General features: G+C 34.6%; 1 protein-coding gene across 8 annotated transcripts in view; it reads left to right on the forward strand.

The window, feature by feature from the left end:
- LOC123789893 (ubiquitin carboxyl-terminal hydrolase 9X-like) overlaps positions 1–27,135 on the forward strand; it is a 155,263-nt gene that overhangs the window by 31,085 nt on the left and 97,043 nt on the right. For all 8 annotated transcript variants that reach the window (XM_087859321.1, XM_087859327.1, XM_087859322.1 and 5 more), the window contains exons 3-11: positions 6,747–6,892; positions 8,160–8,239; positions 10,181–10,293; positions 11,547–11,765; positions 13,656–13,771; positions 13,947–14,198; positions 14,274–14,412; positions 15,958–16,110; positions 20,060–20,164. In XM_087859321.1, coding sequence (XP_087715447.1) covers positions 6,747–6,892; positions 8,160–8,239; positions 10,181–10,293; positions 11,547–11,765; positions 13,656–13,771; positions 13,947–14,198; positions 14,274–14,412; positions 15,958–16,110; positions 20,060–20,164 — 1,323 coding nt within the window. The remainder of the gene's footprint in view (positions 1–6,746; positions 6,893–8,159; positions 8,240–10,180; positions 10,294–11,546; positions 11,766–13,655; positions 13,772–13,946; positions 14,199–14,273; positions 14,413–15,957; positions 16,111–20,059; positions 20,165–27,135) is intronic.

Consider the following 27,135-nt stretch of genomic DNA (forward strand, 5'->3'; position numbering starts at 1 on the left):
CCAAAGGCAAATGCTTAACGGCTGAGCCATCCAGGCGCCCCCATTTTGCTTTTGAAATAAGACAGAATAAAGAATTAAGTTAGTTATTTTGTAACAGTTTTAAGCATGGATTTAAGTCCGCTCTTTATTTTGGAATCCTGTGTTTGTACCATACTAACCTTACAGCGATGGCTAAATAAAATATCTATGCCTTAGTTTCTGTATCTTTCTTTATTTTGTTAAGTAGGTGGGTAGTTATTTTTTAATATTGTAAGCTGCATTTATTATAGCATGTATAAACCACCTACAGTCTGGGTTTGTCAGAAACCTGAGCACACTGTCCTGCCTATATTTGGGAGCCATGGTTGCTGGAATGGCAGACCACCCAGGGCCCCTATTGGGTGCCTATCCCAGAGGGATTTATGATGGCACAGGGGCCAAAGCTGGACCCCAGTCCTGTTTGGTTGACAGCATTTAAAATGTTTTTCATTAGTTGCCAGCAACTTAAAAATCAGAATATTTCACATAAAATTCTGGCTTTTTGGCTTTTCCAGATTTTTCATAGTAGACCTGCATTCCCACTCCATAATAGTCAGTTACAATTGAATGACAGCCACCAACTTCAGATGGGAAATCAGGTCCCCAGCACACCCTCTTGTTGGTCAAGGTCGGTAGCCACTAGCAATTCAGTCATGCAAATACTTCTCATCACGAAGCAATGTCTCTTTCCTATCTCCAGTAATAGCAGAAAAAGTCAGAGTTGCACTGCAATGTCCTCATAACTCCAAGTCCTACCTTTTTTATTTTTATATCCTTTCTGTCCCTGAGGACATCTGAGTTAAGAGATCTGTGAACTAGCAGTTTCTGTATCTCTGAATTGACAGGAAGTAAAATAATGTTTGTAAAGGGCTCAACCCAGATTTTAGTATCAAAGCTTAGTGCTGGCCTACATAGAAATAATTAATTTTTCTTTTCTCTGAAAGAATTTGTGTATGATTAATGGAAAATATTTGTAAAAGGCTTAATATAACATTAATCCTTTTTATTTCTGAAAGTGGTAATTTATATTTACTTTTTCTTGCTCAGTTTTTCTGGGGGGTTAGTTTCTTTAAACTTCACAAAGTAACCTTTTGCAAAGTATTAGCTTTGGGGTTTTTGTTTACATTTATATAAACAAATCTTCACTTAATCTTCATTAGTTCTTCCCTTTTGCTTTGTGTTCCATTGATGTTCATTTTCTAGTTTCATGATATTTAATGTGAGAATATTTTTAGAAATGTAGTTCTTCCCTTTCAAGCATTTGGAGGCTTTCTGGTTAACCTTTTGGTCCTTGACTTACAGCTTAATTCCTTTGTGGATAGAGAATATATTCTGTGATACTGTTTGGGAATTTATTGTGGCTTGATGTGTTTCCCAGAATATAGTAATTTTGAGTATATGAGAATTTGAAAAAATCTATATATTTTGCTCTAGCACTTAATGTCAGTTATTTCTAGTTTGCTTATTATGCTTTTCAGATGTTCTCTATAGCCTTGTTTCGTTTTGTTTTAAATTTGCTTGTTTTGTTAGTAGTTGAGAAGTAATGTTAAGCTACCTGGGATTATGGACCTGCCCATTTCACTTTTTTGTTCTATCAGTTTAATTTAATTTAATTTTAAAGATTATTTGAGAAAGAGCGCCCGTATGCATGTGCGCATGCGCTAGCCTGGATAGGGCAGAGGGAGATGGTGGGAGAGAATCTTCAAGCAGACTCCTGGCCCAGTGCGCAGTCCAACACAGGGCTTGATCCTAGGACCCTGAGCTGAAACCAGGAGTCGGATGCCCAACTGACTGTGCCACCCAAGCTCCCCTGTTCTATCAATTTTAGTGAGATATATTTCGAACCTGTAAGATGCATACGGACTGAAAATAGTGATTTGGGGTTGGATGACATTTGGCCTATTAATCTTTATGTAGAGCTCTCTTTAATCTCCACTAATAATTGTTGTGTTAAAGTCTACCTTACCTGTCACATATTTGTATAAATGCAGGGTTATTTTGGGGAAGGAGGAGGGCTATTGTACATGGAATGTCTTTTCTTCTTTTTTTAAAAGCAGTCATTATTTTTATTGCTCGTTTTATTTTTATTGTATGTCTTTTATTAATTTCCCTGAACCCTACCATTTTAAGTTGTCCTCTTATACTTTTTTCTTTAAAGAGGCTTTTTAGGGGCGTCTGGGTGGCTCAGTCGTTGGGCGTCTGCCTTACACTGAGGTTATGATCCCAGGGTTCTGGGATTAAGGCCTGAATCGTGCTCCTGCTCAGCAGGAAGCCTGCTTCTCCCTCTCCCCCTGCTTGTGTTCCCTGTCTTGCTGTGTCTCTCTCTGTCCAGTAAATAAATAAAATCTTTAAAAAAAAAAACAAAAAAAACAAAGGCTTTTTAGGTTCACAGCAGAATTGAGTGGAGAGTACAGGGTCCTGTATCTCTCCTTCACTACCATCCTACTTCCACCCTATACGCATGTTAGCCTCCTCCACCAGAGTGGCATTTGTTAAATTGACAAAGCTATAATGACATGTCACTATTACTCAAACTTCATAGTGTATGTTATGGTTCACATCCTCCTTTATACATTCTTTGGGGTTTGACAAGTGTTTAATGACATATATACCATTATAGTATCATATAATAGTTTCCCTGCTCTAAAATTTGCTCTTCCTTTTCATTCTTTCCTCCCCTGAACCCTTGGCAGGTAATGACCTGCTTATCCAGTTTTCCTTTTCCAAAGTGTTGAATAGTTGAAATCGTATGGTGTATAAACTTTTCAGACTGGCTTATTTCACTTAATAACACGCACTTAAAGTTCTTCTATGTCTTTTCATGGCTTTGGTTGCTTTTATTTGTGTCTTTTTTGTTTGTTGTTTTTAATAACTGAATAACATTCATTGTCTGGATATACCACACTTTTTCTGTTCACTTTCTGGAGGACATCTCAATTGCTTCTAAGTTGTAGCAGTTACGAATAAAGTAAATCCTCATCCACATGCAGGTTTTTGTGTGGAAATGTTTTCAGCTCATTTGAATGAATACTAAGGGGTATGATTGCTGGACTGTATGATTAGTGTGTGTTTAGTCTTGTAAGAAATTGCCAAACTGTCTTCCAAAGCAGGGAGAGTGGCAGACTGAGGGAGAAGAAGGCTCCCTGCTGAGCAAGGAGCTCGAAGCTGGGAAGCTGGGACTCGATCCCAGGACCCTGGAATCATGACCTGAGCCGAAGGCAGACGCTTAACCGACGGAGCCGCCCAGATGTCCCACGATCCATTCAATATTTGTGTGTGTCCTGTTTGGTTTTTTTATGAGTGTTGTTTTGTTTGGTTTTTTTTTTTTTTTAATTTTTTTATTTTGTTTTGTTTGTTTTTAAGTTTTCACTTTTTGTTTAACCCAGAGTATAATATTGGTTTCAGTAGTAGAATTAGTGATTCATCAGTTGCATATGACACCAGGTGCTTATCAGAGGTACCCTCATTTAATACCCATCACTCAGCCCATACCCCATCCACCTGCCCTCCATCACCCTGTTTATTTTCTGTAGTTAAGAATCTCTTACAGTTTAAGAGTCTGTTTTTTGTTTTGTTCTTTTTATCCTTTGTTTATCTGTTTTGTTTGTTAAATTCCACATATGAGTGAAATTGTATGGTATTTGTCTCTGATTAACTTATTTCACTTTGCATTATACCTTCTAGCTCCATCCATGTTATTGCAAATGGTGGATTCCGATCTTTTTGATGGCTGAGTAATATTCCATTGTATATATGGAATATACATCTTTATCCTTTTATCAGTTAGTGGACACTGGGGCTCTTTCCACAATTTGGCTATTAATGATAATGCTGCTGTAAACATTGGGTTGCATATGTCCTTTTGAATCAGTATTTTTGCAGGCAAACTTAGGGTCCCCTTACTACTCACCATCTTAACTTCTCCTATATAGAGTAAATACTTAGTAGTGCAACTGCTGGCTCAAAGGGTAATTCTGTTTTTAACTTTTGGAGGAATCTCCATACTGTTTTCCAGAGTGGCTGCACCAATTTGCATTCCCACCAACAGTCTAAGAGGATTCCCCTTTCTCCACATCCTTGTCAACATGTGTTGTTTCTTGTTTTGTTGATTTTAGCTGCTCTGACAGGTGTGAGGTGATATCTCACTGTAGTTTTGATTTGTATTTCCATGATGATTGATGTTGAGCCTGTTAGCCATCTGGATGTCTTCTTTGGAAGTGTCTGTTAATGTCTTCTGCTGGCTGTTTAACTGGATTATTTTTTGGGGGGGTGTTAGAAGGTGTTTATTTCAGGTACTAACAGTTTATCAGATATGTCATTTGCAAATATCTTCTCCCTTTCTGTAGGCTACCTTTTAGCTTTGTTGATTGTTTCCTTTGCTGTGCAAAAGCTTTTTTTTTTTTTTTTGCTTTGTTTCTGAGAAAATGTATATATATATATATATGGTGTTTTTTTTCCCCTGTGGTTTCTTCCAGGATTTTTCTTTAGCACTTACTTTCTGCAGTTTGAATACCATATCATTTTATGTATATTCTGCTTGGTATTTTGAGTTTCCTGGTCTGTGCTTTGGTATCTGACATTAATTTAGGGGAAATTCTCAGTTTCAAATATTATATTCCTTTCGCTCTTTCTTGGTATCTGGTATTCCTACTGTGTATGTTTCTTGTGTGTAGTTGTCCTATAATTCTTCAGTACTTTTTTTTTTTTTTTTAACTTTTTGCTTTCCAGTGTTGGGAGTTTCTCTTGACATTTGTTTAACTTTGGAGATTCTTTCCTCATCTGTGTCTTAGCTACCAATGAGCCCATCAAAGCCCCCCCCCCCAAAAAAACAACTTTGTTGTTAGTATAGTGTTTTTTATCTCTAGCATTTCTTTTTTCATTCTTTCTTAGAATTTCATCTCTCTGCTTAAATGACCCATTTGTTTTTTCATGTCTGCTTTTCCTTTTAGAGCCTTTAGCATTATCAGTTGTAGTTATTTTGAATGTTTGGTTGGATAATTTCAATATCTAGTCATATCAGAGTTTCATGTTTGCTCTGTCTCTTCAGACTCTGTTGATTATTGTTTACTGTTGAAACTTGGATATAATATACTGAATAAAAGGAACTGCTGGAAATAAGCCTTTCGTATTGTGTAGGTACAGAGGGACAGGATGGCTAGAGAGGACTGGAATTGAAGATTTCACTTTCCCCCACACAGAAGTCTGTATCAGGCTAGAGTTTCATATTTCCCTTCTTCTAGTTTGGTTCTTATAAAAACCTAGATTAGGAGCTGGTAAAGTAGCTTCTCTTGAGGGTAGGCTTTTATAAAGAAGAACAGAATGCCATATCATATTTCAAAATGGTTACTTTGCATCTCTTTCTTCTGGAAATGAGGGGCATTTTCTGTGATCCTGTCTGTGATGACACGATAGGATTTCTGGAGGTAGAATCACAAAAATATGAGTGTTCCCTTAAGTTTAGATTCTGCAGTTTTTAACTCTCAGACTTTCCACGTCAGCTTCCAAGCAATTCATCAAGTACAGTTTAGCTTTTTCTATCCTAGTCCTTATTTTCATCAAGTTTTTGCTCATGGTTTTCTGTTGGTAATTTTTGTTCCCCCTCTGTCCCTCTGATCTCTCTTCTGATTTTTTGGGCAGCAGTTTGCTACATGACCTTAATTCTCCATTAGATCTGTGAAGAGTTGTTGATTCAGTTTATTACTTGTTAGGAAGGAGTGACAACTCCCCAGCTCCTTATATGCTGAACCAGAAATCAGAAGTCTCCTCCTATCCTTTTACTTCTCTCTCTCTCTCTCTCTTTTTTAAGATTTTATTTGTTTGTTTGTTAACTTGAGAGAGAGAGCAGTGGGAGAGGGAGGTCCTGGGATCATGATCTCAGCTGAAGCCAGATGCTTAACTGATTGAACCATAAATGTGTCCCTTACTTTCCTCTCTTTTATGTCCTTACATTTAAGCATCTATACTTCATGTAGCTTGTGCCTATGTTCTGTGTTTTTATGTTGGTGTTTCAGTTGTATGTTGAATCCTTTTAATATAAATGCTGATATATTTGGGATATTTGTCTTTTAAGGCTTATGTGCCTTAAGAATTTGAGAGTGGCTTACATGAGTGATTTCTGACTTGTGTGTGTATGTGTGTGGTCAGCATCTCAGCTAGGGTTGCAGATATCTGAAGGCTTGACTAGGGTTTGGAAATCCATTCTCACAGTGGTTCACTGACATGGCTTTTGATTAGATGCCTCAGTTTTTCAGCACATAGACCTCTGCAAGAGCTACTTAAGTGTCTTCAAGTCATGGCACTTAACTTTTCTCAGAAAGCTTGTTCTAACAGAGAGGAAGAAAAAAAGTCTTGATAACCTTTATGGCTTTGCCTCAGAAGTTACACTGACATTTCCACAGAGATATGTGTTTTATTGGCAATAAACATAAAAACTAATGTTCTCTAATTATAACCTATTCAGTTCATGCAGTTCTATGTACTCGCTAATTAATTTATCAAATATTCTTTATATATAAGCCTTAAATTTTTAAAATAATAGGAAATGTGAAAGTACTGGTTTACAGAAAGGATAAGAAGTGTGTTCCCAGTTTCATTAAATATTTATAGATCTATGTGGAAATTTTAAAGTATAATGTTTTCACTAAACATATGTTGATACTAAATTGGTAAATGTTGCATGTATTTATATATGTCATTGAAACTTAAGTCTGGAGTATTTAATTTTTAAGACCTCATCAGCTGACTCCTCCAATGAGAATTCCCCAGTAACTCCCCCAGATGAACAAGGTCAAGGTGATGCTCCACCACAGCATGAAGACGAAGAACCTGCATTTCCACATACTGACTTGGCAAAGTTGGATGACATGATCAATAGGTGAGTTGTTTTGATTTATTTTTTTAATGGATCTAATAAACTTGAAAAGCAGATTTTTTTTTTAATCAGCATTGCCACTGCTAAAAAATGAGAAAAAGAGTGGATTGCAGTGTCAGAATAGTAGTTTTGCTGGTTTTTAATTGCTATAATACTTAAGTCATTGTCAGATACTTTATAACTCATTGTTAATGCAGGCAGTGGTATGAATTTTTAAGAATTGAAAGATGATATGAATAAAGATTTTAAATTAATGATGCTTTGTGATCCTAATGTGTGTGTTTCATCCGTACAACTATAGGTAGGGAGTTCCTTTTCACTGTAATGATAATCTCTCTTTGGTACATTGACTGCTGTATCTGTTGCATGACTTTTCTTTCTTATAGAACGTCCATTTCTGTAACAGATGTTGTAAAAGATTGTAGTTTGGTAGTTTTTTATTTTTATTAAAGTGTACTTAAATTAGGACTGAAGGACTGAGTTATATTAAATCTTTAGTGACAGGGAAATTTTAAAAAGACAGCTTTTGCATAACCTACAATTAAAACAAAAAGTACCAAATTACATCTAACAGATTTTTTTGTAAAAGGTATCCTTTGTTGTCTTTCTGTAAAGGATTTAGGGATAGATGGAATACAGTTCTTTTGGGGAAGTAGTGGATTAATCAGTGGAATATATTCTTCAAGTACTGAGCTTTTCATTATGCTAAGGAAAATCCTAGCCTGGGTATGGTGGCATCTGCATTGCTTTTGATGTAGAGTATACGATGATGCCACCTTAAAGGTTCTTTAAGTCATGTAATTGTCAAGAAAAGTTGGTATATGTCATGTTGAGATGAATTGAAAGAGAAATAAGTCATTTGTCTCTTCATTACTTGTCTTTGTGAAGAAGATTCAAAGAAAAATTACGATATCTGAACCTCAAAAGAATACTTTCTTTCCTACTGACGTTAACAGTGGGTATATTTAATTGATAAATGACTATTTTTAGTTTTAGGGACCTGTGAAAGTTACTTATTAAATTCTCCTTCATTGCTATATTTCTAGTTAAACAGTGCATAAAAAAATTGTGTGTGTCAATACAGTAGTTCTTTCTTAGTTTCACAAAGCAAATAATTTGCGCATCTCTTCTTTCAGTTTATGGTGAATGTATAATATAGACAGGGTTTTTTCACTTTTTATAGTAAAATTAATTTTGTAGGTAAGCTAATTATAGTATTGCATTTGTGCTCAACAAATAACAGCATTTTTAAATTTTGTAATAATTTTAGGCCTCGATGGGTGGTTCCAGTTTTGCCAAAAGGGGAATTAGAAGTGCTTTTAGAAGCTGCTATTGATCTTAGTAAAAAAGGTGAGTGATGTTACTGTGTTTTCCATAATATATGCTAAACTTCCATATTCTTGAAGGCTTTTACTTTTCTCTTTTATAAAGTTACTGTATATTCTTAAGACAACACTATCTCACTAAACTTTTTGTTAGCGCTTATATCTATATCTAGAGCAAAGGTTCATAAAAATCTTTGGATAAACCAAGTACCTCTGATTGTTAAAATTTTATGCAGAATTTTATATGTAAGTATTTGAAAGAGCAGAATCTGTTGGTTTGTATCTTTTTGAAAGGGCTGTTAATTAAAAGTTAAAAATGTTTTCTAAAGTGTAATAGTTTTTTAAAAATCTGTACTATACATTAAAGCATATCTTACAATTTAAAATTAACTTGATGGCATATGAATCCATATTTACCAGTTGACCTTTTTTGCACGTAAGCATATGTTAATTTGCAAATAATTTTTGTAAAAATTATTTAAACTTGCCATTTGAATGACTCACTGAACGGCCCCTGAATCAATAGATACACCAATCTTATTTTTTATGAAAATTGCTGTTGAATTAATATTTTTGTAATGAAATATCAAGATTGCATTTTGACTTTTTAAAAACTTACAAAAAAATTTGGGGGGGATCTTGATAAACGAGGTTGTCTTTTTTTTGGCAGCTGATAATCTGTTATTGTTCACTATTGCTCAAACATAAATGTTTTGTGTGGAGTCAGTCACTTTTTTTTTTTTTTTAAAGATTTTATTTATTTATTTCACAGAGATAGAGACAGTCAGCGAGAGAGGGAACACAAGCAGGGGGAGTGGGAGAGGAAGAAGCAGGCTCATAGCAGAGGAGCCTGATGTGGGGCTCGATCCCCTAACACCGGGATCACGCCCTGAGCCGAAGGCAGACGCTTAACTGCTGTGCCACCCAGGTGCCCCGGAGTCAGTCACTTTTTGATGACTTTTTTCTACTCAATATTAGATGCAGCTGAATTCTTGTTGGAAATGCTAATTTTTGTAATATTCTCTACTTGGTTAAGGCCCTGAAGGCTGAAAGAAAAAGGCAATTCCATTTTATTTTCTGGATTATTCACTTGGCAGATTTTTAACATCTTTGGTATCTCCAAGGCCTGTTACACAATCTGTGTTGTGTTTCTCTTGGCAGTGTTAATAATTTCATTATCTAACAATTATCCTACAGCCAGTCATTTAAAGAATGTTTCATTTTTAATCTCACAAATGAGAAAATATTTTATCAGGTAACAAATGTTTCTCAACACACAAGTTTCTTTTGTTAGTTTGCACGTTTGTATAATTGAAGGACTTACGAACTGGGCATGTTGTAAATCCTAAAGGTACAAAATGAACAAAAATTGAAATGCTACTTTGCTTAATAGCACTGCCAATCAGTGGATGTATATGGTTTGCAAAGGCTTTTCCCTATTCATTTTTTCTGGGATCTTGATTACTGTGAGGCAAAGTTTAAGTTTTTTTAAGGGCAGTCCTGGGTTTAAATATCTGCCAACACATACATGATCTAAACAAAACTACACTGTGCAAATTTAGTATTTCTTATGAAGTGTTAGAAGTTTTCTTTTTGGTGCTGAGTGTACTGCTTTTCTTCAATCATAGGAAATTAAAAAGAAGTAAGCATGCATAGATAGTGAAAAATGATGAAAATACTAATTAATTATGAAGACAAGACAGAGTTTAGGTTTTTAATTTGTTTTTAATAGAATTTACAGCTAAATGAAATTTCAGAATGATTATTTTTTTTTTAATGTTTTGAACTGTATTTTCAGAGAGTTTAATGCTATGAAATGCTTTCATTCCCTTTTTACCCACTGACTTTTTAAAGTCTAGTAATGGATCTTGAAGTACTTTCAGTTTTGTTATCTTAAATGACATAATTGGTCAGGGAAATGTTTTCTTTATGCTAAATTTATTGTAATTTTTTCATCTATTCTTAGGTCTTGATGTTAAAAGTGAAGCATGTCAGCGTTTTTTTCGAGATGGGTTAACAGTATCTTTCACTAAAATTCTTATGGATGAGGCAGTGAGTGGCTGGAAATTTGAAATTCATGTGAGTCTTCTAGTTTATTTTAGAGACTCATATTTACTTGGTGATGTGTGTGGATTTATCTTTGGAAAATATTGTGAATAACATATTAAGTCTGATGATAGGTATTTCACAGAATTGAAAGTTTTTAAGAACAGTCTTGTCTTTTAGGATGAATGTCAGGTTTTGAGTCCTGAAACCTTGGTTTAATCTGTATAGTAGAATCCCAAGTGCTTGTGACTATATGCACATTACACATTTCATCAGATGTATCATGTTATTGATTGTAAGGGTCAAGCTACAGCTTGAAAATTTAAATCTTACAAGTTTGGAAATTTAAACCACAAACCAGTAATCCCAAAAGTTTTTGGTATGAATTCAAACTACTAACAATAACTACTAGTAATTAAAAAAGTCAGAATCTGAAATGTTCTCAGTTTGGTAGTGTCTTCAAGTAAGTAGCTGCAGGAAACCTGACTACTGTCAGGAAATACCTTGAGTCTAGGACAGTGCAGGCAAATGCAGAATGATGCAAGCTGCCATTGATTCTTAGATACCTTTGTAACCAGAGATTTTGAAAGTGAAAAAATATACATCTAACTTGAATCATTGAACTCTAATATATAACTATATATATAGTTCTATATATATGAACTCTAATGTATAACTCTTATGTATAACAATTAATCAAGAGTTATAAAGCAAATGATATTGTTCTGTGGACTTCAACCTAGAAAATATAACTTGGATGTTCCCCACAAATGAATATGGCACGTAAATCCTAACGTTTTCTGATTTGACATGTAACTTTTTAGTGTTAGAGGTAGACATTTGGGCAGTTATCTCACTTTTGAATTGATATTTAGATCACAGCTCTCCTAATCTTGGATAATTAACATGATTTTGAACATTTAGGTTGTAGAACTGTTGCCCCCTGAGTACAAATTCTAAAGAAAGAAAATGGTAATTCGCATGTCTATTTTGTGGACACAGAATAGAAATAGACAACCAGTGGTACTTACTTCATGTGTAATTTTCTCACCTGGTTTTTGAAATTAGATGCAATACAAATATGAAGTAAGTTAATTACTAATTTATTTTTACTGATAGATCAGTTTGATCACAGTATTTGTGAAGTTCAGCAGAATTCAGATGACCAGTATAGAAAAATGGAGAGTGAGCATTATTAACAAGATTACTGTGTTTCTGTGCTTGAAATTACAATGTTACCTCTTTTAAATGAACTTCTCTTGTCCTTGTCCCCTTTCGTATAACAGAGGTGTATTATTAACAATACTCATCGTCTAGTGGAGCTGTGTGTGGCCAAGTTGTCCCAAGACTGGTTTCCACTTTTAGATCTTCTTGCTATGGCCTTAAATCCTCATTGCAAATTCCATATCTACAATGGTACACGTCCCTGTGAATCGGTTTCTACAAATGCGCAGTTGCCTGAAGATGAACTATTTGCTCGTTCCTCAGATCCTCGATCACCAAAAGTGTGTTGGTTTTCAAAATTAAGTACTATTTTGTGTTTGTTACAAAGCTTTAGTGACGTGAACCTTTCTTTAACATAATGATCAGTATATAACTTTGTTTTATGTGGGTTTGTTTAAAAATACGTTAATATATAGCGATTCATTTACATTGTACAATGTACAAGGGGCCACCAGCACAAAACTCATGCCTGACCAAAGCTTATTATGTATTGATCAGTTGATGAATATGATAATATTGGAACTTTATGTTATATTTCCCTGAGTAGCAAGATACAGTATTTGCTATTCAGTGTTTGAAGTGACTTGAGATATATACTCAGATTGATATCAGAGATGATATAACTGTTGTAAGTCAAGAGCATGAACTGTACTTTGCATGTATATGTGTATTTAATAGCAAAAACATACGTTTATGACAGGCCATGTAAACAGATTTTTTTTTAAGCTTTTATTTACTGTGAGAGAGAGAGACAGAGCACAAGCAGGGAGAGCAGGAGAGGGAGAAGCAGACTCCCCGCTGAGCAGGAAGCCCAATGTGGGGCTCGATCCCAGGACCTTGGGATCATGACCTGAGCTGAAGGTAGACACTTACCAACTGAACCACCCAGGCACTCTATAGTATACTGAATTTATTCAGAAATTAAATAATTGATGTACTGGAGGTTTTAAAATTTACTTTAGGTTCCCATATCAAATTTAGCATTAGCATACACAGACGTATGCTGCTTATAACTGTTTTCTATTATTTAGCATTTCCCATGTGTCTTGAATAATTTTTTTGTTTTGTTTTCTTGTTTTGTTTTGTTGTGTTGTGTTTTAAGTAGGCTCTACGCCCAGCATGGACCCCAACACGGGGCTTGAAATCACAACCCCAAGACCAATACCTGAGCTGAGATCAAGAGTCAGACACTGAACTACCCAGGCGCCCCCTGAATGACTTTTTTGTCTATTTTTAAATGTAGAACTTATTTCTGCCTCTGATTGGGAGTAGAAATGTCTCTTACCTGTTTTGGGTTTGTTTGTTTGCTGTCTGCTAAAACTCAGCTTTTTAGAAAATTTAATGAGCTTTCTTTTTTTTATCTTTTTTTTTTTTTAAGATTTTATTTCTTTGAGAGAGGGAGAGCACAAGCAGGAGCAGGGTAAGGGGGTAGAGGGAGAAGTAGACTCCTCACTGAGCTGGGAGACTGATATGGGACTCTGTCCTAGGATCTTGGGATCATGACCTGATCCAAAAGCAACTGCTTAACCAACTGAGCCACCAGACATCCCTTAATGATCTTTCTTGTGCATTTGTATTATTACAATTGATTTTTATAGGGGCACCTGGGTGGCTCCGGTGGTTTAGCATCTGCCTTTGGCTCAGGTCATGATCCCAGAGTCCAAGGGTCAAGTCCGGAGTCAGTCTCCCTGCACAGTAGGGAGTCTGCTTCTTCCTCTGCCTTTCCCCTGACTTGTGCTCTCTCTCTCTCTCAAATAAATAAATAAAATCTTTAAAAAAATACAGTTGATTTTTATGTGTATGTAACTTTTATGTTTATTTTACAGTGTTACATATAAACATGTTTTTAGCTGGCTATACAACCTTTGTTTTCTTCCTGTTCAGATATATGGGACATGAATAAATAACAGCTGTGCTTCAGTGAGCTACACTGTAACTGCAGCTGTCCTGCTTCTGACTAAAGGGATACAAAGAACAAAATATAATAGGAAAAATTTTAAGTCTCCATAAATATATGCATGATTATATAATACGAATATTATTTATTTTTTAGATAATTTAATTAATTATTTTATTGAACCTCCTACTTCTGACTTAAGCATATATTCCAGATGTAACTTAGGAAATTTTTATTATAGGAAAGAATTAACTCTTGGCATTGACTGTTGCAGGGTTGGTTAGTGGATCTCATCAATAAATTTGGCACATTGAATGGGTTCCAGATTTTGCATGATCGTTTTATTAATGGATCAGCATTGAGTGTTCAAATAATTGCAGCCCTTATTAAGTAAGTTATATTTTTAAAGTTAATATTTAGTATACTTATTGTATTGCCTTGAAAATCATTAAAAGTTGGTTTTCTAGTCTACTTTCTTATTTTAAATTGGCAATATGTTAAAACTAAAAGTACATGTTGGAAGAATACAGATGTTAGCAGGAATTTTGTATTTTCCTCATTTCAGACCATTTGGACAATGCTATGAGTTTCTCAGTCAACATACAGTGAAAAAATACTTTCTTCCAGTTATAGAAATAGTTCCACAGTTTTTAGATAATTTAACTGATGAAGAACTAAAAAAAGAGGCAAAGAATGAAACAAAAAATGACGCCCTTTCAATGATTATTAAATCTCTGAAGAATTTGGCTGCCAGAATTCCAGGACAAGAAGAAACTGTAAAAACTTTAGAAATTTTTAGGTTGAAAATGATACTCCGGTAAGATACTTCCCTGTTTAAATAATTATTTCCTTGACTTTTTAAAATGATACTTAATCAAAATTTCTCTTGCAGATTGTTGCAAATTTCTTCTTTTAATGGAAAGATGAATGCACTGAATGAAATTAACAAAGTGATATCCAGTGTATCATATTATACTCATCGGCATGGCAATCCTGAGGAGGAAGAGTGGCTGACAGCTGAGCGAATGGCAGTAAGCCCCTTTGATTCTTTTTTATGAATAAGAATCTGCTTAAGGAAGACTAGATTAGCACCAATTTGTGTTAGAAACAACATGACAAAAAGTAACTCTGAAATTGAGACATCAATTCATGACTATTAAATCTTAAAACTTTTTATAATGGTACTAAGAAATGATTTGTTAATAAGTTAACCTATCACTTCCTATTAACCTAACCTGTTATTGTCTCTTTGGTAAGTTTACCACCGTTGTATACAGGTATAAATGATGCAGTTATAGTTTACCAAACTATGGCTGAAATGCTATCAGAAAATGGGTAGATCTGGAATCTAGTGAATGAATTGGCATTATGGAAACTCAGTTCAGTTTCAGGTTCTAAAGTGAGGCTTATAATTAAAGGAATAAAATCCTCTGATTTAGTGTTGTATCATGATCTTTAAAACTTAATTTTTTAAAAAATATTTCATTTCTTTTCTAGACAGAGAGTGAGCACAAGCAGGGGGAGTGGCAAGCAGAGGGAGAAGCAGACTCCCCACTGAGCAAGGAGCCTGATGCGCAGGACTCGGTCCTAGGACCCTGGGATCCTGACCTGAGCCAAAGGCAGATGCTTAACCATCTGAGCCCCCACCCCGGGCGCCCCTGCAGTTGACCTTTAAACAGTGTGGGGATTATGGGCATTGACTCCCTGCATAATTGAAAATCCTCATTCAACTTGATACACCAAAAGCTTAACTAAAAGCCTCATTGATGACAAAAGTCAATTAACAAAAAAAAATTTTTTTAAGATTTTATTTATTTATTTGACAGAGATTGAGACAGCCAGCGAGAGAGGGAACACAAGCAGGGGGAGTGGGAGAGGAAGAAGCAGGCTCATAGCGGAAGAGCCTGATGAGGGGCTCGATCCCATAATGCCGGGATCACGCCCTGAGCCGAAGGCAGATGCTTAACCGCTGTGCTACCCAGGTGCCCCAATTAGCAAATATTTTATATATGTATTACATCATACATGTTCTTACAATAAACTAATCAAGAAAAAATATTAAGTAAATCATAAGGAAGGCGAAATAAGTGTGCATATATGGACTCAATACAGTTCAAACCTGTGTTGTCAAATAATTACCACAATATATTTAGTTAGCACCTATCATCTTGTATAGATTTTTTTTTAAAGAAAAGATATTTTTCCTTGTTGTGAGAACTCTTAGAATATACTGTCTGGGGCGCCTGGGTGGCTCATTCAATTAAGCATCTGCCTTTAGCTCAGGTGCTAATCCCAGATTCCCAGAATCAGGGTTGGGCTCCCTGCTGGGCACCAAGTCTGCTTCTTCCTCTCCCTCTGCCCCTCCCCCCACTCATGCTCTCCCTCTCTCTCACATAAAATCTTCAAAAAAAATATATATATATATATATATATAGTGTCTGTATATCATACAGCAGTGTTGAATATAGGTACCATGTTGTGCATTTACATTCCCAGTACTTATTTATCTCATAATTGTAACTTTGCCTGCCATAATCTTAGCTTCTGCTTGAAACAAGTTTTTATATTACATTTAGGAATGGATACAACAGAACAATATCTTATCCATAGTCTTGCGAGATAGTCTTCATCAACCTCAATATGTAGAAAAGCTAGAGAAGATTCTTCGTTTTGTGATTAAAGAAAAAGCTCTTACATTACAGGATCTTGATAACATCTGGGCAGCACAGGTAAGGAATTTAAGATGGTAGCTATTTTATAGGAAAGATACTAAAATTAAATTTATGGTAGTTACTAGGTGTTGGCATATGACTTTGTATTAACTTCTTTTTACGTTGGACTTTTCTTGATATACACAGAATTCTGTTAAGAATTTTTTTTTTTTTAGGGGCGCCTGGGTGGCGCAGTCGTTAAGCGATTTTTTTTTTTAAGATTTTATTTATTTATTTGACAGAGAGAGAGACAGCCAGCGAGAGAGGGAACACAAGCAGGGGGAGTGGGAGAGGAAGAAGCAGGCTCCCAACAGAGGACCCCAATGTGGGACTCGATCCCAGAAGACCGGGATCACGCCCTGAACCAAAGGCAGACACTTAATGACTAAGCCACCCAGGCACCCCTGTTAAAAATATTTTTAAATAAAAAAACAAGTTATCCTGATCTTGACACCCTTTGCAGATGTAAATCATAAATTACACAACAGTTATATATATTACTTCTACAAGAATAATGAATTTGGGGTTTTTTTCTTGTAATTTGTACAAAGAAACATATGTTAGAAAAATAATATTTTTTTTAATGAATAATTTGGGAGGATTACAAAGTCCTACCCAGCCCACCCTTTTTATTTCTTTTTTATTTATTTTTTTATTATTAGCGTATACTGTATTATTTGTTTCAGGGATACAGGTCTGTGATTCATCAGTCTTACACAATACACAGCGCTCTGCACAACACATACCCTGCCCAGTGTCCATCACCCAGACACCCCATCCCTTCCACCCCCCTCCACTCCAGCAACCCTCAGTTTGTTTCCTGAGATTAAGAGTTGCTTATGGTTTGCCTCCCTCTCTGGTTTCTTCTTTTTTCATTTATTCCTCTCTCCCCATATGATCGTCTGTTTTGTTTCTCAAATTCCACATATCCATGAGATCATATATAATTATCTTTCTCTGATTGATTTATTTCACTTAGCATAATACCCTCTAGTCCCATCCACATCATTGCAAATGGCAGGATTTCATTCTTTTTGATGGCTGAGTAATATTCCATTGTGTATGTACACCACATCTTCTCATTCATCTGTTGATGGACACCTGGGCTCTTTCCATAATTTGGCTATTGTGGACATTGCTGCTATGAACATTGGGGTGCAGGTGCCCCTTCAGATCACTACATTTATATCTTTGGGGTAAATACCCAGTAGTGCAATTGCTGGGTCGTACGGTGCTCTAGTTTTTAACTTTTTTAGGAACCTCCATCCTGTTTTCCAGAGTGGCTGCACCAGCTTGCATTCCCACCAACAGTGTAAGAGGATTCCCATTTCTCCACATTCTCTCCAACATTTGTTGTTTCCTGACTTGTTAATTTTAGCTATTCTGACTGGTGTGAGGCAGTATCTCATTGTGGTTTTGATTTGTACTTCCCTGATGCCGAGTGATATTGAGCACTTTTTCATGAGTCTGTTGGCCATTTAGATGTCGTCTTTGCAGAAAAGTCTGTTCATGTCTTCTGCCCATTTCTTATTTGGATTATTTGTTCTTTGGGTGTGGGGATTTGATAAGTTCTTTAAAGATTTTGGATACCAGCCCTTTATCTGATATGTCATTTGCATATATCTTCTCCCATTCTGTTGGTTGTCTTTTGATTTTGTTGACTGTTTTCCTTTGCTGTGCAAAAGCTTTTTATCTTGATAAACTCCAACAGTTCAGTTTTGCCCTTGCTTCCCTTGCTTTTGGAGACGTGTCTTGCAAGAAGTTGCTGCGGCAAGGTGGAAGAGGTTGCTGCCTATGTTCTCCTCAAGGATTTTGATGGATTCCTATCTCACGTTTAGGTTTTTCATCCATTTTGTGTCTATTTTTGTGTATGGTATAAGGAAATGGTCCGAATTCATTCTTCTGGATGTGGTTGTCCAATTTTTCCAACACCATTTATTGAAGAGACTGTCCTTTTTCCATTGGATATTCTTTCCTGCTTTGTTGAAAATTAGTTGACCATAGAGTTGAGAGTCCATTTCTGAGTTCTCTGTTCTGTTCCATTGATCTCTGTGTCTGTTTTTGTGCCAGGACCATACTCTCTTGATTACAACTTTGTTATAGACCTTGAAGTCCGGAATTGTAATGCCCCCCAGCTTTGGTTTTCCTTTTCAACATTCCCCTGGCTATTTGGGGTCTTTTCTGGTTCCATACAAATTTTAGGGTTATTTGTACCAGTTCTGTGAAAATAGTTGATTGTACTTTGATAGGGATTGCGTTGAATGTGTAAATTGCTCTAGGCAGCATAGACATTTTCGCAATATGTGTTCTTCCAGTTCATGAGCATGGAACGTTTTTCCATTTCTTGGTGTCTTCCTCAGTTTCTTTCATGAGTATTCTATAATTTGCTGAGTACAGATCCTTTGCCACTTTGGCTAGCTTTATTCCTAGGTATCTTATGGTTTTGGTGCAACTGTAAATGGGATCAACTCCTTAATTTTTTTTTCTTCTGTCTTGTTGTTGGTGTATAGAAAAACAACTGATTTCCGTGCATTGATTTTATATCCTGCCACTTTACTGAATTGCTGTATGAGTTCTAGGAGTTTTGGGGTGGAGTCTTTTGGGTTTTCCACATAAAGTATCATATCATCTGCAGAGAGTGAGAGTTTGACTTCTTTGATGGTTCAGATGCCTTTTATTCCTTTTTATTGTCTGATTGCTGAGGCTAAGATTTCTAGTACTATGTTGAACAGCAGTGGTGAGAGTGGACATCCCTGCTGTGTTCCTGACCTTAAGGGGAAGCTCTCAGTTTTTCCCCATTGAGAATGATATTCACTGTGGGCTTTTCATAGATGGTTTTTATGATATAGATGTATGTTCCTTCTGTCCCTACACTGTGAAGAGTTTTAATCAAGAAAGGATGCTGTATTTTGTCAGATGCTTTTTCTGCATCAACTGAGAGTACTGTATGTTTCTTGTCCTTTATTTTATTAATCTGGTGTGTCACATTGATTGGTTTGTGGATGTTGAACCAACCTTGCATCCCAGGAATAAATCCCACCTGGTCATGGTGAATAGTCCTTTTAATGGACTGTTGGATCCTAGGACTGGTATTTTGGTGAGAGTTTTTGCATCCATGTTCATCAGGTCATACGTTCATTGGTCTGTAATTCTCCTTGGGTGGGGTGTTTGGTTTTGGGTTGAAGGTAATGCTGGCCTCATAAAATGAGTTTGGAAGTTTTCCTTCCATTTCTATTTTTTGGAACAGTTTCAGAAAAATAATATTAATTTTTCTTTAAATGTTTGATAGAATTCCCCTGGGAAGCCATCTGGCCCAGGGCTCTTGCTTGTTGGGAGTTTTTTGATTACTGCTTAAATTTCATTGCTGGTTCTGGGTCTGTTTAGGTTTTCTGTTTCTTTGGTTCAGTTTTGGTAGTTTATATGTCTCTAGGAGTGCATCCATTCCTTCAGATTGTCTAATTTGTTGGCATATAGTTACTCTTAATGTGTTCTTGTAATTGTATTTCTTCGGTGTTTGTGTTGATCTCTCTTTCATTCGTGATTTTATTTATTTGGATCCTTTCTCCTTTCTTTTTCATAAGTCTCAGCCCACATTTTTAAAGAAAAATTAACAAAATATTCAGTCTTCCCATTATTGAGTACTAGTATTCAGTTTTGAGATAATCCACTATTTTGCCTTTTTTTCCTCTTTATTTAGAAATATCTAATAAATTTTCATTTGAATTTTGAGGGTACATTACCATTTATATCAAGAAATTGAGTATAAAGTGATACAAGTGGGAGCTCTAAAGCATTTAAAACATTAACAGTTTTCCCAGAACCTCGGACAAAGCATGTGGAAATATTTTATTTACTAATGAAAGTGGACACAGTAGTTCCACTTACTTAGTTCATTTCTTTATTTAAACTTAAGTATACTGTGATTATTTTTGTTTACTTGGATATATTTCATACTGTTTTTTAACAGGCAGGGAAACATGAAGCCATTGTGAAGAATGTACATGATCTGCTGGCAAAGTTGGCTTGGGATTTTTCTCCTGAACAACTTGATCATCTTTTTGATTGCTTTAAGGTAAGAATTCAAATACTAAAGTAGTACCATCTCATCTTAAGTAGAATTAACTAATTACATATATTTGTGTTTAGCCAATATATACTAACAAATTTCACCAAAGAATCTTTCATGAAGAATTGGTTGTTGCATATTCTAGTCAGAATTTAACATTAGTTTTTATTATAGTTGTAATTTCCATCACAGAATAATCGTATTTTTCACTCAGGTTATTTCAGTTTAACGTCCTCTAGCGACTTTTATTTTTGCATACTTTTGTATTTGGAAATGCAGGAGAGTGTTATTTGCTATAATAAATAGATGTTTATAATTATAAATATAGAGATGAAAGAATACACTACACTGCAGTAGGTCTGTGGGATAACATATATAAAACATAGAAGTGAGATTCAGAAAGAACTCTTAAGAGTCTCTGACATCCTATCTGCATTAATCTAAGTGGGCACTTTTTTTATATTCAGTCTCTGTAGTTGGCAAACTTGGTTGGAGAATTTGTAGATTAGGAAGATAAAATCATATGCCATTGTTCATAAATGATTATTCGAGTAGTCATTAGAATCACAAGATTTCTTGTTGAAAGTAATTTGCATTGCTGTTGGTAACTTTAGTTCGTAACAATAAATGAGAAAACTGTTTTGACATCATCTTTCAAAATGTATGTTTTGTGTTCTGTGATATTGTGTTCCCTGAAGAAATTCATCATATGTGTATCAGGATACTTGTTAGAAATCTGTAGCAGGGTGCCTGGCTACATCATTTGGTAGAGCAGGCAGCTATTGATCTCAGTAAATTTGAGCCCCATGTTTGGTATAGAGATTACTTAAATATATCTTTATCAAAGGAAAAAAAAAAAAAACTCTGTAGCAATTTATTTGTATTAAACCTGAACTGGAAAAAACCAAGTGTCTATGAATAGTAACAGGAAAAATACGTAGTGTGCGACAAACTAGTGATGGAATGCTACACAACAGTGAAAATTAATATATTAGAGGAATTCAGCAAATGGGGGAATTTTAGTAATGTGATGAAATTTTTTGTGTATTTTTTTTAATCCATTGAATATATCAAAGGCAGGGAAGGAAATCAATACTGGGGAATTATTGTAGATACTATAAAAATTTGTTTAAGAGAGAACTTCTGAAATGGTGATGTATCTGTAATAGCCATAGTGACAGAAAGATGGAGTGGTATCAATTTTTCCTGTTTTTATTTCTAATATTGGTAAGATTCTTTAACTATAATCATAATAAAAATTTTATCATTTGTGCATAGCCCTTTTGACTAATCAGGTGTTTACTGGATGTCTTTTATTCAGTTAAAAGCTGTATATTTTGAGATGTTGTATGCTATAATTTATTGTGACTTGAAAGGTCTTTCCAAAAAAAGTTTCACTAAGAACACTTAACACATGAAGTGTAGGTCACTTAACAGTTCTTTGTGGGTTGTAACTAAATGATCCTTGTTCTCTCTAAATGTTCCTCCTTAGTTAGGTTTGCTTTATTTTATTGGTGGTCTATAAATATTTGAATTCTTTTAAGTCTTTGTCTACCAGATTCTACTAATTTCCAGTCCTTGACAACATTTTTTGTCAGAATTGTTAATTTATAACAATCCTCATGGTTTGAAATTCTTTCTTATTGTGTTATTGTTTTTCATATTCTTAATGATTATAATGACATTGAATTTTTTTTTACCTGTTTTTGAACTATTTGTATACTCCTTTCCAATGAGAGGTTAATATCTTTTACCTGTTTATTTTTCCTATTTGATTGTTGTTCCTTTTTTTTTTTTTTTTTTTTTTTTTTTGGAGAGAGAGAATGTGGGGGGGGGGGATATAGGAGGAGGGAGAGAGAATCTTAAGCAAGTTCCACACTTAGCATGGGGTTAGTCCCACAATCCTGGATCATGACCTCAAGTGAAATGGAGAGTCAGATGCTTAACCAGCTGAGCCACCCAGGTGCCCTTTGTTCCTTTTTTTTTTTTTTTTTATTCATTCCTAAGTATTTTGTACATCTGATTGCTCAGTCCTTGACCATACTGACTAAAAAATAATTTCTCATGGTTTTATTAGTACTTTAAATGAGGAATCAAATATGATCCTAACTGTATGATTGGTTGGTGTGTTTTAGTCCTCTTTGATTCTGTTGTTGTCACCTTTATTTTGTTCTTGTGATATACATGATTATAATCATTTCCCAAAATCATTGGTAGTTTTTGTTTTCCTTTCATAATTTCAGAAGGAATTTTGTAGGAGCTAGAACACTTTGGAAGCAAGCACTAAAGTTGTCTTCCTAGAAGTCCCATTTTTATCATTTCATTTTTCCATATTTATCATTTTAAATTGTATAATATCCCCATTAAGAGCTATTATTATTTTCTCCAATATTGGATATTTAGGCAACTAGCAGTTCCTTATCTTCTAGTAATTACTGATACAAGGGAAAGAATATATAGAACTTCCCCTGTGTTGTATTAACTGGCCTAGAAGAACACTTTTATTTTTATTTTATAAATTAAGTTCCTTACTTTGAGAAAATTGAATTTCACATATAGTTTAATAAATAATGCAGATTTCATACGTTCTTCAGAGTTTTCTTCTGGAAACATCTTGCAGAAGTACAGTATTAAGATATTGACATTCACAATTTAAGTTCTATTTCCATCACCACATGGATTCTTCATTAGTCCTTTTAAGGCCACAGCAGTTCTGTCTTGCCCCTGCTTTCTCTGTAACCCTTGGCAACTGCTAGTCTAGTGTCTATTTCTACACTTTGTCATTTTGAGATTGTTAAATAAATGAAATCTTATAATATATAGCCATTGAGGATTTTTTCCCTCTCAGCATAACTCTCTGCAGGCTCATACAGTTGTTTATGTATCTGTAGATTGTTTCTGTTATTCCTAAGTAGTACTCATGATATAACTTTTAACTACTTATCATTTAACTACTCACCCATAAATGGATGTATGAGGTTTTTCTAATTTAGAGTTTTTAAAAATAAAGCTGCTGATATGAACATTGGTGTGCAGACTTTTTTGTGAAGTCTGTTTCTTGAGATTGCAGTTGCTGTGTTGCATAATAGTTGCATATTTAGTTTAGTCTGTTTAGTTTACTTCTTTACAAAGCCATTTTATAAAGATATTCACAAACTGAGAGGTGCACACTAAAGAGTATGATTCAGTGTGCTTCAGTATATTCACAAAATTATGGTATCACCACAACTACCTAATTTCAGGATGTTGTCATTATCCTGAAATAAACATCGGTTCTTATTCTGCCCTCCTTCCAGCTTCTGCCTTTACCTCTCTGTTTTATGGATTTTCCTATTCAGGACATTATCTAAATACGTAGCCTGTTTTGACTTCCTTCATTCAGTAAGCATAATGATATCAAATGTCATTTATGCTGTATTGTGTATTATATTTTTTGACAAGTCATATTCAGTAATGTGGATATATCAGTTTTATTCATTTATCAATCAGTTAATGAACATTCGGGTTGTTTCCACTTTTGGTTTAGTATTAATGCTGTTGCTCTGAAAATTCATGTATAAGTTTGTTTGGACATGTGTTCATTTATATTACCAAATAATGTTTTGTTGTATAGATACAACACATTTATTCATCAATTGATGAACATTTGGGTATTTTTCACTTTTGGCTATTACGAATAATACTGCTGAGAACACTAGTGTATAGATTCTTGTTTGGATATATTATCATCAGTTCTCTTGGTTATGTACTGAGAGTGGAATTGCTAGTTCACATGTTAATTTAAAGTGTAACATTTTGAGGAATTACCAAGCTGTTTTCCAAAGTAGTTGTATCTTTTTATATTCCTACCAATGTATGAGAGTTGCAGTTTCTTCTCATCCTTGTCAGTTGTTGTCTTTCTTTCTGATTTTAGCCATCCTAGTGGAGTTGAAGTAGTATTTCATTGTGGTTTTGATTTGCATGTTCTTATTGGCTAATGATTATAAACGTATTTGTGTTTAATGACCATTTATATATCATCTTTGAAGAAATTCCAGTTCAGATTCTTTATTTATATGTCTTAATTTTTTATGTATACAAATTATACAAGTCCCTTATCAAATTATGTTTTGCAAATATTTTCTCCTTGATAGATTGTGTTTTCTCTTTCTTGATGGTGTTCTTTTTTGTAAAGTTAAAATTTTTTTTTGTTCAGGTGAATTTGACATACATAAAATAAACCATTTAAAAATGTGTAGTGGAGTGGAATGTAGTACATCCAGTGTTTTACAGCTCATATTTTTATCACGTTGCAAAACATTTTCGTCACTCCAGTCATTTCTCATTCTACCCTTCTTTCCTGCATCCTGGAAACCAGCAATCGATCTTTCTGTCTACAAAGATTTACCTATTCTGAGTAAAAGTTTTTTAATTTTGTGAGGTCAGATAATGTATTTATTCATTTTATTGATAATTTGGGCTTTGGTTTCATATTTTAGAAATTACTGCCTAATGTACAGTGTCAAAGATTTTTTTTGAAATGTTTTCTTCCAAGTATAAGAGTATACCTATATGTACAGTTTAGGTATAGGTATATAAGCACATATCTAGATGTACATTCCATTTTCAGTTAATTTTTTGCAAGTGGTATGAGGTAGAGTTCCAGTTCATTCTTTACATAATATTCACTTGTCCCAGCAACATTTGTTTAAAAGACTGTTCTTTTTATTCAGCTGTCCTGACATTGTTGTCTAAAATCAATTCTTATAATTGTCAGAATCACATAAGGGTTTTATTTCTGTGCGCTGAGTTGTATTCTTTTAATCTGTGTGTCATTATGCTAGTATTAACAGTGATTACTGTAACTTTGCAGAAATTTTTCTAGTTATGAAATATAAGTCCTTCACTTTTGCCTTTTTAGGAAAATTGCTTTGGCTGTTGAAGTCATTTGACTTCCGTTATGAATTTTAGAGTACAGTTGTCAATATCTGCAAAGAAGTTAGGTGAGATTTTGATAAAGATTGTAGGGCATTTGTAGGTTAATTTGTATAGTATTGTTCTGCTATCAGTATTAGTCTTGCAGGGATGCCTGGGTAGGGAGGTTGTTAAGCGTCTGCCTTCAGCTCAGGGCGTGATCCCAGAGTCCTGGGATCGAGCCCCACATCAGGCTCCTCCACTGGGAGCCTGCTTCTTTCTCTCCCACTCCCCCTGCCTGTGTTCCCTCTCTTGCTGGCTGTCTCTCTGTCAAATAAATAAAAAAAATCTTTAATAAAAAAAAAAAAAAAGATTAGTCTTGCAGTCCATGGATCTGGAATATCTTTCAGTTTTTTTGGAGCTGTCCTCCCATTATTTCAATTCCCTTTAATTTCAGCAGTGTTCCCCCCCATATTCATTGCATTTTTGTTAAATTTATACTAAAGCAGTATGCTGTTTTTGATGTTATTCTGAGTGGAAGTGTTTTCTTTATGTTGGGATTGTTCTTATCTAATATGTAGAAAAACACATCTAATATCTAGAAATACAGTTAGGCGTTTGAAATTTACTTAGTGTCCTGAAAACCTATCATATCTATTACTTGTTGTATGTGTGTGTGTGTGTGTGTATATATATATATATATATATATTTATTTATTTATTTATTTATTTATTTATTTATTTTATTAATGGAGTTCTTAGATTTTCTATGTATAAGATCTTTATAAATATATAATTATTATTATATATTTATAAAATATATATATAATTTATTTATTAATGGAGTTCTTAGATTTTCTATGTACAAGATCTTATGATTTGCAACTAGAAATAGTTTTACTTCTTCTCAATTTCATGATCTTTTTTTTTTTTTTTTGACACCCTTGTTTATTAATAGCCCTAACTAACTAAACATATAGCATAAGGTGGAAGGATATGGTGAAAGTGGATAGTCTCGATGTTGAGTGGAAAACTTGAAGTCGTTTCATCATTAAGTATGATATAAGTTGTCAGGTTTTACTTATTGCCCTTTATTGGCTTGAAGAAATTCACTTCTATTCCTCATTTTTTGAGTATTTTAGTTATGAAAGGCTGTTGGATTTTGTCATTTGCCTTCCCTACATCTAGTGAGATTATGGGCTTTTTGTCCTATGTTGCATTGACTGATATTTGAATGTTCAAATAGTCTTCCACTTCTGTAATAAATCCCACTTACTCTGATGTATAATTCTTTTATATATAATTCTTTAATTTGTGTAAATTCTTTACATGTTGCTGGATTTCTTTGTAATTTATTGAGGATATTTTCAGGCTTTTAAGAAACTGCCAAACTGTTTTCCAGAGTGATTATAATATTTTATATTCCCACCCACAATTATGAGTAATCCATATTTTTAACATCCTTCTCAGAGTTTGGTGTATTTATTATTTTTTAATTCTGATAGGTGTACATTAAACTTTAGTTATGGTTTTAGTTTATGTTTGATTAATGACGGTTATATTGGACATATTTCATGTGCTCATTTGCCTTGAAATGGTGAAATATCTGTTTGTGCCTTTTGTCTATTTTCTAGGTGGGTTGTTTGTCCTTTAATTATTGAATTTACAGAGGTTTTTGTTTTTTGTGGTTTTGTTTGTTTTTTTTGTTTGTTTTTTTTTTTTTGGTCTGAGAGAGAGAACACAAGCAGAGGAGGAGTAGGGGGAGAAGAAGTTTCCCCGTTGAGCAAGGAGCTTGATGCGGGACTCAATCCCAGGACCCTGGGATAATGACCTGACCCAAAAGCAGACACTTAACCCACTGAGCCACCCGGGTGTCCCTACAGAGTTCTTTGTATATTCCACATGCTAGTTGTTCGTTAGATATCTGGTATGCATATATTTTCTCCCAGTCTTTAGATTGTCTTTTCTTCGTCCTAGTTTGACCAACAAAGTTCTTAATTTTAATGAAGTGCAGTTTATTTCCTGTATGTGTCACACTTTTGGTGTCAGGACTGAGAACTTGTTGCCTGTCTGTAAATCCCAAA

Source organism: Ursus americanus, chromosome 37, assembly GCF_024610735.1.
Source record: "Ursus americanus isolate L20-20 chromosome 37, mUrsAme1.1.p, whole genome shotgun sequence".
In the NCBI taxonomy this organism is placed as follows: domain Eukaryota; kingdom Metazoa; phylum Chordata; class Mammalia; order Carnivora; family Ursidae; genus Ursus; species Ursus americanus.